Source organism: Camelina sativa, chromosome 2 (genome assembly GCF_030686135.1).
Source record: "Camelina sativa cultivar CO46 ecotype springtype chromosome 2, ASM3068613v1".
Lineage (NCBI taxonomy): Eukaryota > Viridiplantae > Streptophyta > Magnoliopsida > Brassicales > Brassicaceae > Camelina > Camelina sativa.
The window spans coordinates 28298389-28314472 of NC_141881.1; the positions used below are offsets into that span (position 1 = coordinate 28298389).

Genomic DNA, 16084 nt, shown 5'->3' on the forward strand with positions numbered 1-16084 from the left:
ATTAAATTTTTAATTGTAATCTCTGAAGAAGTAAATTATGGTTTTACGATGAAATAGATAGTTCAATGTGATTACTAAACTGAATGTCTAATGATGAAATTTTCAAATATTAAAATGTATCATTTAAAAAATCATTTAAGAATATTCGTTATTTTTTATTTTTGATTTTATAATTTCAACACAAGTATTTTTGTAATGCATAGGTCAAAACATAAGATAATTTAAAATAAATTATAATATATAGGAATGAAATTTTGGTTATTTGATGAGAATGTCTGTATATCTTTATATATGTTTTTATTTTATAAATTTCACTTATTTAAAATTTATCAAGACATGAGGTAAAATTAGTACTTATGAGATAACAACATAACAAGTATATCTTAAATATGTTGATTCAGTTTTTTTGCTAATTATATTTTGTTAATTTTTTGTATTTTCAATTCTTACTAATATCTAGATTTGATATGATGTATTAATTGTGTTTGATATTAAATATTTAATTTTATGCATTAAGATAAAATGTGTAATAAACTTAAAATATGGTTTATTATGATGGTTTAGATATTTAATTGGTTTAAGAGTTTTTAGATAAAAGCACAAAGATTAATTAACAATAAATATTATTTCATTTATAAAACTTCAACCAATAGGAAAATATACTGCATAGTTTAAATAGTCATAAATTGTTATATTAATAAAAAAATTTACATAGAAATTTGAGAAAATATTATAAAATAGTGTAAAAAGGCCTAAAAACTCTTATATAATGGAACTGAGAGAGTATTAAAATAAAATATGAGAGGTTCATATTCAATATTAAAATGTTACAAAATAAAATCTAAAAACATGTAATACTACTTAACTATTCTTAACAAAATTTTTTAACTTTTATCCGCGTTATTACACGGGCCTTATATATCTAGTTTATATATAATTTTATTTTTAAATCATCTTTCACTTATTAAAATCATTTGTCTTACCGCTTCTATCACAAGTCTTTTTCCGAACCATTCATTTTTTTTTTAACTAGAGAAATTAAGATATTTTGAAAGATGATAAATTATGATTTATTTTGTTATATATGCAAATATAATTTATTTGTCGGTAAAAAATATATACGTTCAAACGTAAAATTAAAACCAAAAATAATATTCAATGATAAATCACTGTTTCAATAATAAAAAGTAAAATCTATTTTATATATCACCCCATTTAATTTCGTTGATAACCGGTACCAATAACTATCAATATTTCCTTTTCTCATTATGGTTTAAATCCATTTAAAATTTAAGATTTCAGAAAGTTAGATTTATTTAGGGTTTCTTAAAGTTCAAGAAGATCAACATGGAAATCTACATGATTTAATTAGCATTGAATAATTTTATAAGTATCTTTTCTAAACCTAGTATCCGTTTATCTTCTTCTTTTTTGTCCCTCAACCTAGAATCTGTTGATCAAATGATGAACGATTGAAGAGAAAAAAGACGTTTTCACAAAAAAAAAAAAAAAAAAAAAAAAATTTAGACGTTTCCTCCATAGACACTCGCACCATTTAATACGCCAGTACATAATTTTCTGAATGTTGCATGCTATTCAACCAGTTTTCCTCAATTTGATTATTTGATTCTGACCAATTGACATGATCAATAACGTTGGACTTCGCAAATATTCATTTTGTTGTATATATTTAATATATATATATATATATATACCACCATAGAATCTATTTCTTTGTCTGCTTACACTAATCTATATAGTTCTATACTATACATAGAGCACATGCATATATATATATATGTATATACAGTATTGGATTGTTTTGCAAATTTTGAATAACTATCATATTTGCACAATCTTTCTCTTTTTTTGTTTTTTGTCAAAAATCATAATAATCATGTGTGTCATGCGGTACCTTGCTTCGACAACTTTAAAGCGCAACATAATGAGCACATTTACAATAAATAAGAGTAATTTTTTTTAAAAATCGAATATGAGATTTTCATAAAGTGTAAAACAGAGTGAGCACATTTACAAATGGTAGAATATTGATAAATTGCGTTCACCACAGTAAAAAGAGGTTACATCATTCATGAGAAATCATTACCAAGATATACATGAATCTTTTGTTCTTAAGAAGACGCAGTGAATCTAATTAATGATCGACATAGCTTACGTACGTACGTCTTGACATTGGAATTCCATCAATACATATAAAATATGATTAGATAACTAAAACATATATCAATATTAATAATGAGTAATATAATTAAGTCACCAAAAAAAATGCTGATATATGTTATGAAAATATTAAACATTAATTATTATATTATCATGTATATAATAATTATATAGAGAGATAATTCTACTCATTCGTGGTGGTAGGGCGCAACATCCAAGCCGGAAGAAGAGAGTTTGGTTCTGTCAACGACGGTGCGCTGCCGTTCTCTCCTCCAACTCTCTCCACGAAGCCATCTCTGCCCATTTAATAATACATTCATCAGAATCAGTCATTGCTAAGGTCATACAAACATATATTTTAATTATATGTACACTGGGAATCTAGTTTGGAATATTACTAAGAGAGAGAGAGAGAGAGACGAGACAAGACCTCGAGGACGTTACGCAGTATTGGGGCAGAAGAACTGAAGAAGAGTTGGAGAATTGGTTTAATTGTCCTTCTTGCTGACCCGTTTTCTTCTCCCTCTCTTTAATCTACATATCATCATTTTGCCATAAGTTAGTAATACACTAATACTACATGTGTCCTAAATCTACCAGTTGCATGAATTGTATGTTTTGTTATAGGTTTTACTATAGAAAATAACAACTGATTGAAGATTAAAACCAAATAATCATTTGTTTATCGTACATATATCGATCATTAAAATTCTCCACTCAGATAATATGTCGTCTATGATTATGTAATAAAAAAACTACTAATAAAATATATATATACACGTTTGTTTATTACATTTTATTTATATAATAGTGCTCTAAAATTGTATAGAGAAATCTATTTGTAGTAATTAAAGACATATATTCATATATTTTTATGGTATAGTTATAAAATATTGTTGAACATGATCTTTTAATAAAAAAATTTGGTGAGATGACATACTGAAGTTATTTCATTTCGCAACTTTTAACTCATTTATAACCACTTAATTCAAAATTAGAGTTGTACCTTTTTGAGAAGCGAATTGTTGTGATCTTGCAAAGCCTTATCCTGATTAATTTAAATAAAACAGGTAAAGTAATTTCGAAAAAAAGAATGAATTGCTTTTACGACGATGAACTGTGAAACAATAGTATTTGCAACCATACTAAATAGTAAACACTAGTAGATTAGCTTCATATATATTTGAAAACAAAGAGTTGAGACTACCTTCTTCTGAAGCGCAGATATGGATTCGAACATAGCTTGGTTCTGCAATAAATTAGACAATATTTTAATAAAACAACACAAATTTCAAACTTCAATTCATTGCAAAACTCAAAAATTATATCTACAGCTCAAATTGTAGATTATGTGTATCAACGTTCCCCTTTTACCTTTCTTGACCTAATGCTCTTGATAGCAGCGTCAAGCTGGTGCTCTAAGCTTTGAAGCTCCTTTAAGCTCAATGAATCGAGATCTTCCCCCATGAAATTCCTGCACATTTACATTTTGTGACTACTGATTATACAAGAAAATTGTGCTTGTTTTGCTACGGACATGCTACCTGTACAACGATATACCTTCCCTACCTTGAGATACCATGCCTTAGCTAGTTTTTATGATAAAATTTCCTTACAGAAAATAAACTTTTTGAGGATTTAAGACACAAATCGCAATTTTCTCGATTACCATATACTATCATAAGATACGAGAAAATACGCATGCATTTCCTGTTAGTTATGTCTTATGTTACTTATGTATTAGAATATTTTAACAGTAAGGACTACGGTAAGCAGTTGAATTACATCAGAAGTTTATGTTCAACCCCAAACTCTAGTTGAACTTGGACAAGTATTGTAAATGTACGTTTTACTTTCAATTTGATAATTAAGCACACATATGTTTGACATTATGCACTAGCTAGAAGTTAATATATATGGTGCGACGCATGTATACCTTTTGTTTTTCTCGAGTACCTCAACTCTTGCCTTGAGCTTAGCATGTTCTAGAACCCAGTTTTCCTACAACATTGGTATATGATAGACACTAGTTACTACAACAAAAATAACATAATTAAGTAGGACTCATGAACATAAACAGCTAAAAGAGACATATGGTTAAAACTTACACTCTGCGAAACCTCTCGGCCAACAAGTTGCTTGTCTGAGTATAAATAGCGATCATAGCGTTCAAGTATCCTCTCCATGCTATAATTCAGAAAAAAAAGTCAAAACGTTTTATTAATTTGATCCATATATATATCATTATAATTTCACATGTTACAATGTGTAACATTTGTTTGCAAAGTGGGCAGCCAAAATTTACCTTGTTTGGTATACCGACAAAGGATAGCTAAAAATAAGCATATAACACAAAAATGTATATAAAACCTGGTTTTTGGTGAGTCCACAAACATCATAGAAAACATACGTACAAATTCAATTTAAAGATTCGAGTTTCCCTCCTGACTCGGTTATCAAAGCAAATGGTTTGATCATTATATTTTATCTCTATATATGATATCGTACAAACAAACATACACAAAACGCATTTATATCAGTACGAACTTACATATATGTTTAACGTTATGGTATTATCCACTGGATTATAGCACATATCCTCGTAAGTGCTTTATTTCATCGTTTCAAATCAACCTTTCTTTCAAATCTATGCTATACTTAAGTATAATTTAATACATATTATATATACATACATCTGCGTACGTGTCTGTGTGCACGTGCTTCCATACATCAAAAGAGGCAATCAAATCGTGAGTCGGTGTACCAAGTTTCATAATTTTATGCTATTTTCAATTGGATAGATAAAAGGAGAACATAAACCAGCTTTTTACAGCGTCCGTACGTAAAATCCCAAAACAAAAACAAAAAAACCCTAATTTCTCGAGCCACTTCTTAGGGAACAACCAAATCTACAGTAGATATGAAAGACCAAGACACAAGATTTGGATTTAGTTCCAAGGCTGACGACGATCGAGATCGAGACGTACGAATTGAAAAAAAAAAAAACAAAATCTGGCTAAAAATCGTAAGAAAACAGATAGGATATGATCGATGTGATATATAATATTTAAAAAAATAAAAAAATTACCAAGAGTCGGTGGAATATTCGAAGAGTTTGCCTTTGGAAGAGAAGACGATAAGAGCAACCTCAGCATCGCAGAGAACAGAGATCTCATGAGCTTTCTTGAGCAAACCAGACCTTCTCTTCGAGAAAGTAACTTGCCTATTAATCTTGTTCTCTATCCTCTTCAGCTGAACCCTACCCCTTCCCATCTTTCTCTCTTTCTATCTCTATCTCTCTCTCCTCAAACCCTCAAGAACAAGAGAGAGAAACGACAACCCTGAAATGACCAAAGTATCTCTCTCTCTCTTTCTTTCTTATGTCTCTCTGGGTATCTTTTGTGTTGAATGTGATAATAGCTATTTTTTTTTTTCTTTTTTTCTTTCTTTTCTCGTGTGGACTTTTGTTGGGTTTCGCGTGAGTCCACAGTGACGTAAGTGATGTGGTATATAAATACGCTATGTGACGTGAATACATTAGACGATTGGTATTTGTGGAAAAAAAAAAGAGTGTAATAAAAAAGCCAACATAGAGTGGAAAAAGACCAGAGTGGGAAGATAAAGTTTAAGGGCTGCTTGGGAAATAAACCATTAGATGTGTTGTCGACTTCTCATTGGTTTTTTTTTTTTTTTTTTTTTACAGTGATAAATAAATAACTCGTTCGTTAGTTTCGTCTCGTGCCTCCCTTTAAGCTTACATATATTTTGGTGTCCGTACCGTACGGACTTTTGCCATGGTTTTTAAGGTTTAAGAAAACAGACCAAAGAACTCAATGGAAGTATTTAAGGAGAATAAATATTTTAATTCCTACTACTATTAATGTAGTTTCTACAGAAAAAAAAACATATAAATATTCAACATGCAGCCCTTAAACATATAAATGTAATTAATAAACCGACCCCTTGGAAAAATACAGTCCCTAACTTTATATAGGTAAATCTGTACAATTAATTAATTAATCAGGCGGAACTTTTTAAAGTTTGCAATCAAGTGATGAACCTACGAAACTTGAAGAAAGCTAGGCAATTCAGCTGCTGATGAACCAACAAAACTTACAGATAATAAATGGAGCTCATTCAGCTTGCGTTGATCTTTTGGACCAACCAATATATGCATACATTGTCGATAAAAGGAAAAACAAAAAAAGTATATAAAACCAATTCATGATTTAATATTTTTTTTTATAATTTCTCTTTTGACCAATAAAAGTGGCCTATTTATGGGAAGAGAATCTCAAACGTATGATACTCTCAATGTAGGAAAAAGTCTCTTAAGACTATTTACCATTTTCTTATACTCTAAATAACTAGCTAGGTTAGGTCTGATATAAATAATTTAGACCCATTGCAATTTGGTAGATGGATTTTTCAAAAATACAATGCAAGGGGATTTCTTAAATAAACTTAAAAGATCCTTTAATGCTTAACTGGTAACGTACTATTGTAGTCAATATATGTAAGATCACAGTACTATCTTAAGACAATTAATACTTCTCTTACAATTAAGAACTCACTGTTACTATACTTTGTGTAGGATTAACACTTAACACTAAAGCTTTATGACCAAATAATTCCGTCTGAAGGTTCAACTTTTTGAGTGGTTATTGTATATGGAACGTGTTCCGATAAGAAATTAACAAAACAACATTCATGTCGGGTCCCATGACTATTATATGTCTGACCTGAGACCTCTGTGTGATATCGATATACACATACACAACAAATATTGGTCTGAAAAGTGAAATCTATTTTAATATTTTGGTAACTAATCCAATAAATTGATAACTGATGATAGCCACCCAAGATAAACTTCGTTTTGTACATATATCAACAAAAAAAAAAAAAAAAAAGAATCTTATGTAAGAATTAGTAACTGATTGAATGAATCACCGCCGTAATTAATTATTTTTACGTTACTTTCAGATGTAATCTTATTTTATTGATCACAAACTATCAAAATTCATGTTGATCACAAACTATCAAAATTCATGTCGAGCGCCGTTGGAACAAGAACACAAAAATATTCCTAATATGTACTGGAAGATTGGTAATTCCTAATATTATCGAAATTTCGTCTCTTTAACATCTCAAATTCTGAACAGAATCGAAAGTATTTGACGATCAAGTACTCTTTGCAATCGAAATTTTTTGGTTTCAATGACAACTTCTCCCAACTACAATTACTCTCTTTTAATTGTTACTGTTTTTTATCAGAACTGTGTGACTGTGGCTGAAGTCTTGTCTTTCCTTCTCCCAGAGGCTTTCTTCTTCTTCTTTTGTACTTCAGTTAGTTTAGTAAAAAAAAGTTTCTACTTCAGAAAAAAACAAATTACAGAAACTATGACACGCTTTAATAAAGAAAATTATTGTATTTTTAAAAGTTCGAAAAAATTGTGGTATGCAATCCTGAATCTAGATTTTGTTTATTCAACATCTCTAATGGTTTGCCTTTCTTTTTCTTCTTCTTCTCTAGCTCATTTGTTTGATTCACATGCTCAGCTGCTTTCATGTACTTCATATAATTATATAGGGGTTCTGTAAAGAAAGGTCCTTGTTTCTAAAGAAAGCATTTTAACAACAAACAACAAAAAAAAGGTTGTCAATGGGACGTCTTAAGAAGCAAAATTATTGTACTTTTAAAATTCTGAAGTGAAGTTTGATAAATTGTAATAAGCAAATCTAAAATCCAAATTAATCTACAGTTGTATTATAAAAAGAAAAGCAATTTTCAACCTAAATTTTGTTTCTTGAAATATCTAAAAATAGTGTTAGAAAAAATAGTTACGGCTACCTAAGAACCTCTAGCACTTGGATTATTTTCCAACCTAATTTTTTTTTTGTTAGGCTGAACTAACTAACCATTCTAAAATGACATGATAAATGTAATAACTCAAAATATTTATTAATACGAAGATTTCTGCATTAGAACTTTGGGTAGAGATATTGTATAAATAACTTATATACACATTAAATGAAAGTTATTCTTTTTTTTCTTTTTTCTTTTTTTGGCTCAAGAACAACTTTTATAAGTAAAGAAAATAATAAAATATGATATACAGCAATTTTTCAAATAGTATTTATTACTAGTATATAATTCTATACGATCATATATGTATATATTAGGGTGTTGGGTAAGCAATATTTTGGCATAGACAAATACTCGTCCGAATAAAATGTATTATAAACTATATAGTATATACCAAAATTGGACCACATGAACAAAAAGAAATGGACCACATTTGGGTGTTGATGAGCCCTAAACATCTAAATGGATGGGTAGTACCTAAACGTATTTAATTTCTCTGAATCGTTATTAACATAAATTTGGCTCTCTCTTTAGTACGATATATGTTTGCCCTCTTCGATCAAAACTTTGGATCTTTTTTTTCTGCTCATACCTTATGTTAAGTCCACATCTCAAGACCGCATATAATATATCGCACGTTGTCTTGTCAAACTTATATACCAATATATAGTGGACATAAACCTCATATTTTCCTTATTAATATTTATAGCGAATCATCCTTTTGTGAAATTTGAATTTTTAGACATGAATCGTTTAAAGCTTTTCATTTACGAACATATATATGTCAACTTAGGACCATTTTAACATCACGCCTTGTCTTTTTTTGCTGTGCGTGACCACACTCGTACATGATAATTCGTACGCATATGGTATGGTGAAAACTGAAAAGTGATTATCTCTAGGCCAATATATTGATAAGAAAAACAAATATTAAGAGAAGTTTATTTCATCATAAGGGCCTATAAAAAAAGTGAAGGGACATAGGAAAAGCACATACGTTGGAAATAATTTTACTGAAATATCATCATCATCATCAGCTAAGAAATACCATGTTAAGACGTAAATCTTCTCCTTGCTTGCAATTATTCGAACCTTGGCATAAGAATTGACCGTCTTACACAAAGTATATGCTAATCAGGTGAGCTATCAGCGCTACTGCGCTAGATACTTCTCAGACCTCACCGTATATTAATAGAGTATATATCTATATTTTGAATAGGGGTGAAAGAAAAAAACCCTCCACCACCAAGTAATGTTTTAGAAAAGCTAAGTAATAGCCATTATTTTCTAATTTTGCCAAAAAGGACAGTTTCCTTTTATCGAAGTTAAATTTGAAGGAATCAAAACATGACACGTAGTTGAGAACCCAGTCGAGATTTAAAACCATTCGACAGGGAAGATTATGAATAAACAATCTACAGTGCTACATCTTTTGATAGGAAAACGACAAAAAGTACTTTAATTGGTCACCCTAGAAAATCAAATCAAAGGAGAAATCCGTGTGAAGTTTTAATATGACAACGACATAAAATTTGAATTAAGTTGTTAATTCTTGGCAGAGAAAATGATATAAATGAATATAATTAAGCTTGCTATGTGTTTCTTGGCAAAATGGTACTTACAGATATAGTGAACTTATCGAGTGATATGATCAACATTATTTGTTAACCAAGAAAAGAATAAAGTTATACTATAAAATACTATATAGAAACATGATATTGCAAAGAGAGCTAGGAATAATCAAACTTCACATCAAATGCTTTGAGATTTTCTTGCTTTGTTTACTTTTATGGATGGGTTTGTGATTTTAGGGTTTAGATGCAAATATGGAATCGACAACGCACACAAACTTTTCTAAAGCAACTTCTCGCTTTGTCTCATTTTGGATGAGATTCTCTCTGCCACACAACTAATCAAAGTTCCATATTTCGAGTCCCATTATCTCTTTCCTATTTTTTTTTTTCCTTTCTTTAATGATATTGATACCTACAGATTCCTAATAATTATATTTTGAAAAGTCACAGCTCATTATTTATTTATTTTAAAAATGAAATAATTTTTTTACAAATATTTTATTGCCAAATATTAATATTTAATAGAAAGAAGCTAAGGAAAATATAAAAAATGTAAAAATAATTGAGTATATCTGCGGATTCTTCTTAAGAGGAAACTGGGCCTAGTTGAAGGTCCATCAACTGTTGTTGCATAAGCTGTCCCCAAAATGCTCAGCAGCCCTATTCAGTTTTCAACCTTTTTTAGTTTTTAGTAGAAGATTGAACTTTTTTTTTTTAACGGTAAAATGTAGTATAAAAGATTGAAATTTTTTTTTTTTTTTTTTATGAATCTAATGTTAAGATTGAAAATTTTCACCCAATACTTTTCTACAATAACGAAATCATTCTGGTGTTTGATTCACTTTATAAGTTTTATCTTACTTTTTTTTTCCCCATTATTATAGATTTCGATCACACTATCTAACATAAGTCAATAACATAAAGTAAAATATAACAATAGGGAAAAAGAAGTTTACAATATCTATGATATTTCTACAAGGATGGACCGACAATGTTACTGAACACAAAAGATATAAAATGGAAAAAGGAAAAAAAAAAAAAACGAAGTTGAAAACTATATATATTAAAAAAAAAATTGTATCAAAAGATTTATAGTTTGTTGGACACGAAAGAATCATAAATAACGTTTGTACCACTCCACCGTAGAAACCCTAACCGTACCCAGTGGCAAAACCGTATATCTGAGATTAAGCGGAGAAGAGGAAGAAGACAAGAACAGGGAGAAGCACGGCGACGAAGACAGAGAATTTTGGTCGGAAACCACCGTTGGGAAGAAAAGGGTAAGAGTCAGGAGGAGGCATGACACAATTGTCTCCATTGAAGTAAATCCTGCGAGGAAAAGCCCAACCTTTTTCAAATGTGAAGGTTGATAGATCTTTACGGAACAATATCTCTGATTGAACATTCCCAAGTGGCCCTGCTTCTGATAAGAAATCATTGTAGAACTTCACTCCCCATAACATTGCTGTATCGTCTGCAAAAATATACCAAAACCATCAAAAAGGTTAAGTCTTTGAGAGATAAGCCTAGTGGGAGAGAAAAACAGAGGAGCTCTTATTGTTCTTGAACTTACTTAATCCAGCGTAAGGAGTGAGAGATTTGTAATTGAAGCTGAAGATCTGAGTGATGTTGTCAAGATTTGGGTGTTGAGCTACGAGGTTCCATTGTGTGTAGTTCAATCTATAGTTGAAGTTTGTGATTGTGATCTTTACTCGCCAATACTCTTTGTAGTTCTGCTTAACGTGCCAATGCACTCTGATCGGGCACATGTGTCTTGTGCATTGCACTAGTGGCGGTAATATCACTCCTTTCTTTGTCGGCGGTGACACAACTGAGGCCAAGTGTGGTGTATCCGGGCTGCCATTACATATAAAGTATGAGACTTTATGATTCAAAATTGAACAGAGAACAAAAGAGCGGGAGTTGAAAATTTCATTCAAATAACTTACTCGAGACAGGCACCGGATTCGGTTCTGTTGTTTTGGCATCCGCAAGCACAAGTTGGACATCCGACAATGGTTTCATTGTAGAAAGAAGATAAAGAGACGCAACAAGTCGGAGTTCTTTGAGCAAGGAACTGAGAGTATGTGCACGTAATGTTCCATGTCACTGCGGTAAATTCAAATATGACCAGTCTTTTAGATTAGAAACAATGTTAAACATTAACGTTTTCTAAAAAAGTAGTCTTAGTTCTCTTACTCATAGCTTGAGTGGTTCTGCGTGTGTCCGTTGTGACAAATTTTGTTGGTCTCACAATCTTTGCTGGACCACAAGTGTAACCTGGACCAGGTCCAAGGAGAGTGAAGTTTCTTGGCACCCGAACGGTTTTGTTTGTGGTTCCAGCCGCGCCAACACTGATCTGGAAAGAGCTAGCTGCAGTGGCAGGATCTTGAACCCATGAGTTCATGACACCTCCTTTACAGCAATTAGCAATCTGCTGGTTATAAGGAGTCCCCGGGAGCAAATCTACAACCGTTGGATCTTTCTTACAACAATGAGGAATGTTTCCTTTGTACTTTGAACAATCACCTGTTTTAAACATTATATCCAGATATATCATTTCCCCAGATAATTCACCACAGTCAAAAGTTAAAAGTTACTGGAACCTGGAAACATTTCAGTTACCTTGTTCGGTTGTTTGTGCTCCAACCATACTCCAAATAACTTCCTTCTTAGCCCATTTCCAACCTAATGTCCATCCTGGAGTTTGAATGTGTCTGTATTTCTGGAAGTTGAACATGGTAACCACAGCCTGGATCGAACACACAAACAGAGTTTAGATGAATCAAAAACGATTAAGTAAGGTAAAATCTTTTTTGTTCAAGTTGTTAAACTTACAACATAGCCATCAGGAGTCCAGCTCATGACATCCCATTTCATTGTAATGTTCCCTTCTGGATCAAGCGCATCATATGCTTCTGCAAATTAAAAAAAAGGATTCAACGAAAGTCAGAATCTTGTTCATCCTGATCCAGCTTAGCTCACCGACATTGTAATTGTTTTAATCTCAAAACTATCACAAATTGGTTTGTAGACATAGACCAAAAGAGTATGCTGCATGATTAAGTTTTTAAATACTTTACAGAAAGTTTCTATTTTTGGATCAGCAAACTTGAATCTCTGTTTTTTAGCAGAAGTGATTGATCTAGTAAAAAACATAGGAAAACACTAATATGGGAATTGAAAAGTGTTGATTTTTTTTTAGGATCTGAACACAATGCAAATAATTGAGTAAAGATCTATAAAAGATCATGAATAGCCAGCCAATTCATATGTTAATCTCAATCAGTATAAAGTAGTGTGGATTCATCAGTTCAAACAACCAAATCAAGATGCAAAAAATATAGTCTCAATTAAAAAAAAAATTCAATCTTTAAGTGAAATCTCAATCAAGAAGCAAGATGGGGAAGCTGATAAGACGATAAGTAAACAGAACAAATTGGTAGTGGTAATGAGAATAAGAAGTAAACCTGTAGAAGTAAAAGAAGATGAAGAAATCAAGAAGACGATCCATAACGCCAAGAAACTGAATTTGGCGACGACGGAAGTGGATCTGGAGAAGAAAGACTCCATTTTTTTTTAATTCTCTGTTGATCAGAGCAGAACCAAGCTTTGTTCCAGATCCCTTAGATGGGTCTGGCTAAATCTTAAAAACCAATCTCAGACTAAGAAGAAGAGGAAGGTGGCTTTGCTTGAAGGAGGAGTGGACTTATAGAGAAGAAAGATAGCAGCAAGATTTTGTTTTTTTGTGTAGCTTTGGTGAGAATACGAACGAGCGAGAAGCAACGAGAAAGATTTGGGATCTGGCTGGCTGGCTAGTGGCTGTTTTTAGTAAAACTTGAGTCGGGATCGGTGATTTGACCATTGTACCCTTCTATCATTATGGAGACTTTGATTATTTTGATTTCCGATTAAAGAAACATAACCATCGTGTTAATTAGAGCATTAATTCTTGTCTTGCTTCTATGATTACAACTTTATATTAATAAACTTATTTCTTTGCTTCTTCGTTTTTAATTTCCATCCAAAAAGGTTTTACTTAAATTGGTACTGAAGTACTGATAACATAATTTGAGATAATTCGAAGTTGAATTTCTCAGTTATTATATTTTAATAATTATTTATGATTTATGAAAAATATATTCATTAATTTTGGAAGTAATTGTTAAATACAGGAATATTAAGGAATCTTATATTTTAATTTATGTTTTATGCATGAGAAAGGGGCATTTACGTAATTTTGGTTAGAAGTTAGTTTAATACCGGAAGATGTTACCGAAGACGACAGCTTTAAGAGGAACGTGGGTCATTGACAGTGTTTTCGGCTGTCGGTGGAGAGATATTTTTTCAATTATTCTTTTTCTTTTTTTTTTCTGAATCGTATAACTATACTTGTGTTTTAATTAAATTATAATGAGTGTTGTGACAATTAAGTTTTTACCACATATAATATAGTTTACTTCGAAACTTGGAATCCAAATTTTTGCACAAACGAGATTTTTTTTTTTTTTGCATGAAAATAAACATAATTGATACTATTATTTAATTATTCAACGTCAATTAGGAAATATAATGTGTCGGTGAATCTCTCCTTTTCTTTTAGTTTATCTTTGACAAATATACTAGAAGTTGGTATGGTTTTGGGACATAGTCGTAACAACCATACTACTACGCATTATATCAATTTACAAAACAAGTGATTCTTTTCAACATTGCTTATATATTAAAAGAGAAACACTTTAAAAAAAAAGTTGATGTGTGCGCTTATAGAACTTATATACCTTTTTTAAAAATAAATATCTTTACTTTTTATTGTTATTTACATAAACATACCACTGAAATATTATGAGTTAATATTTTTTAAATTAATTTGTAAATATGAAAGATTTAATCAACTACTAAATCCAAAAATATATTTAATTATCATTTTTATAATCTATTTACTTATTAAAAATAAATTACATTTAACAAACAAGAAAAAAAAACTATTTACTTATTTATCACTTTTATCGTTTTTCTCATTGCATTTTCAAACTTAGGATTAGTTTAAATTAAATCAATTAGTTTAAAAATATTACTTTATCTATTTAATGATATAGTGATATAATAATGTGAAACATAAAATATGTGAATTTAATTTTTAGAAATACAAAAAGATATCAAAACTTTCTACACCACCTCAAATTTTTTTTTTTTTTTGTTGAACTAACCTCAAAATTCTTTTCTAAGTTCAAATATGTCACAGTTGAAACATATTTTACAGAAAATAAACGCAAATTTGAATAAACGAAAAAAAAATTTTGCTTACATATTTTGTTGTATACAAACAAATCTTAAATCTCAAATAATAATTTACTCATAATATTTTATTTAAATATATTTATTACGCACATAGTGCGGGTTGATACCTAGTTATATTGTATAGTACTCCCTCTGTTTTACAAAGAGTGTCATTTTGACACAATGCACACAAATTAAGAAAAGATAGAATTATACATATTTTGCCCCTATTTAATAGTGATTAATGGTTTTTTTTTTTTTTTTTTACAACAATTGAACTGACTCAAACAAGCCAATTAGGAAAAAAGCTACTAACAGATTTAACCACATGCGGTTGAGTACGAACTTGTCGTGCTAAATGATCCGCAAGTACATTTGCATTCCTAGAAATTAAAGTTAACGAGAAACTTGTAAACTCCTTCATATCCTATTTAATGTCGTCAAGATAAGCAGAGAAAGCCGGCCAATCAGCTGGTGAGGACACCATCTTCACCAAGTCTGAGCAGTCTGTGAGAAAAGTCACCTCTTTAAAGTCATGTCCAATCATACAGCGTAAAGCCCACACAAAAGCTTAAGACTACGCCTAAAATTGGAGGCACCCATAAGCAAAGAAGCATCGGTAAACGACGTACACACCCAATCTGCACCCGCAAACTTGTCCGTGTCCTTCCAGGAGCCATCCACAAAACAACGAAACCCACTATACGCAGTAGGAAGAGTGGAGACTCCCCGCACCACCTGCAGATTAGGTGCTGTTGGAACCGTGAGCCCTTCCTCATCCTCGACCTGGGCCGTGGACCAGGCTAATGCCTCATTGGCCGCCAAATTTACAATCTCATCCGGTTTTTCAGCCACATTTTCGAAAACTTTTGCATTCCGTGCTTTCCATATATACCACAAAATCCAGGGGAAAGCAACTACCTGAGCCCCCGGGTTTTGTGAACCTAGAAAATGATCCATATTTGCAAACACCGATGTTGTTGGGAAACCAATTGTACTTGTTGGGACATTGGACAAAGCCCAGACCTGTCGTGCAGGTGGGCACTCGAACAAAGCATGATTAATCGTTTCTAAAGGAAAACTACAACGCATACACTCCAGATCACAAGATATTCCCTGGCGTCCTAAATTAGCCGTAACTGAAAGACAGCCAGAAAGAGCTTGCCACATAAAATGTTGAATT

General features: G+C 31.3%; 3 protein-coding genes across 3 annotated transcripts; all 3 read right to left on the bottom strand.

Annotated features, from left to right (window-relative positions):
• Positions 1 to 2224: 2224 nt before the first annotated feature.
• On the bottom strand, positions 2225 to 6542 carry LOC104738332 (agamous-like MADS-box protein AGL8). The gene is made up of 8 exons (XM_010458525.3): positions 5270 to 6542; positions 4290 to 4368; positions 4118 to 4182; positions 3556 to 3655; positions 3389 to 3430; positions 3188 to 3229; positions 2612 to 2715; positions 2225 to 2477 (listed from the first exon to the last, which is right to left on the bottom strand). The coding sequence occupies exons 1-8, from the start codon at positions 5452 to 5454 to the stop codon at positions 2366 to 2368; spliced, it is 729 nt and encodes a 242-aa protein (XP_010456827.1). The 5' UTR covers positions 5455 to 6542; the 3' UTR covers positions 2225 to 2365.
• A 3987-nt stretch (positions 6543 to 10529) lies between these two features.
• Positions 10530 to 13580, bottom strand: LOC104738341 (protein COBRA). The gene is made up of 7 exons (XM_010458532.3): positions 13092 to 13580; positions 12460 to 12539; positions 12247 to 12373; positions 11821 to 12150; positions 11571 to 11730; positions 11195 to 11478; positions 10530 to 11095 (listed from the first exon to the last, which is right to left on the bottom strand). Exons 1-7 carry the CDS (start codon positions 13192 to 13194, stop codon positions 10809 to 10811), a joined length of 1371 nt encoding a protein of 456 aa, XP_010456834.1. The 5' UTR covers positions 13195 to 13580; the 3' UTR covers positions 10530 to 10808.
• Positions 13581 to 15444: 1864 nt separating this feature from the next.
• Positions 15445 to 16071, bottom strand: LOC147949294 (uncharacterized). The gene has a single exon (XM_087470780.1). The coding sequence runs from the start codon at positions 16069 to 16071 to the stop codon at positions 15445 to 15447; it is 627 nt and encodes a 208-aa protein (XP_087326906.1).
• Positions 16072 to 16084: the final 13 nt, after the last annotated feature.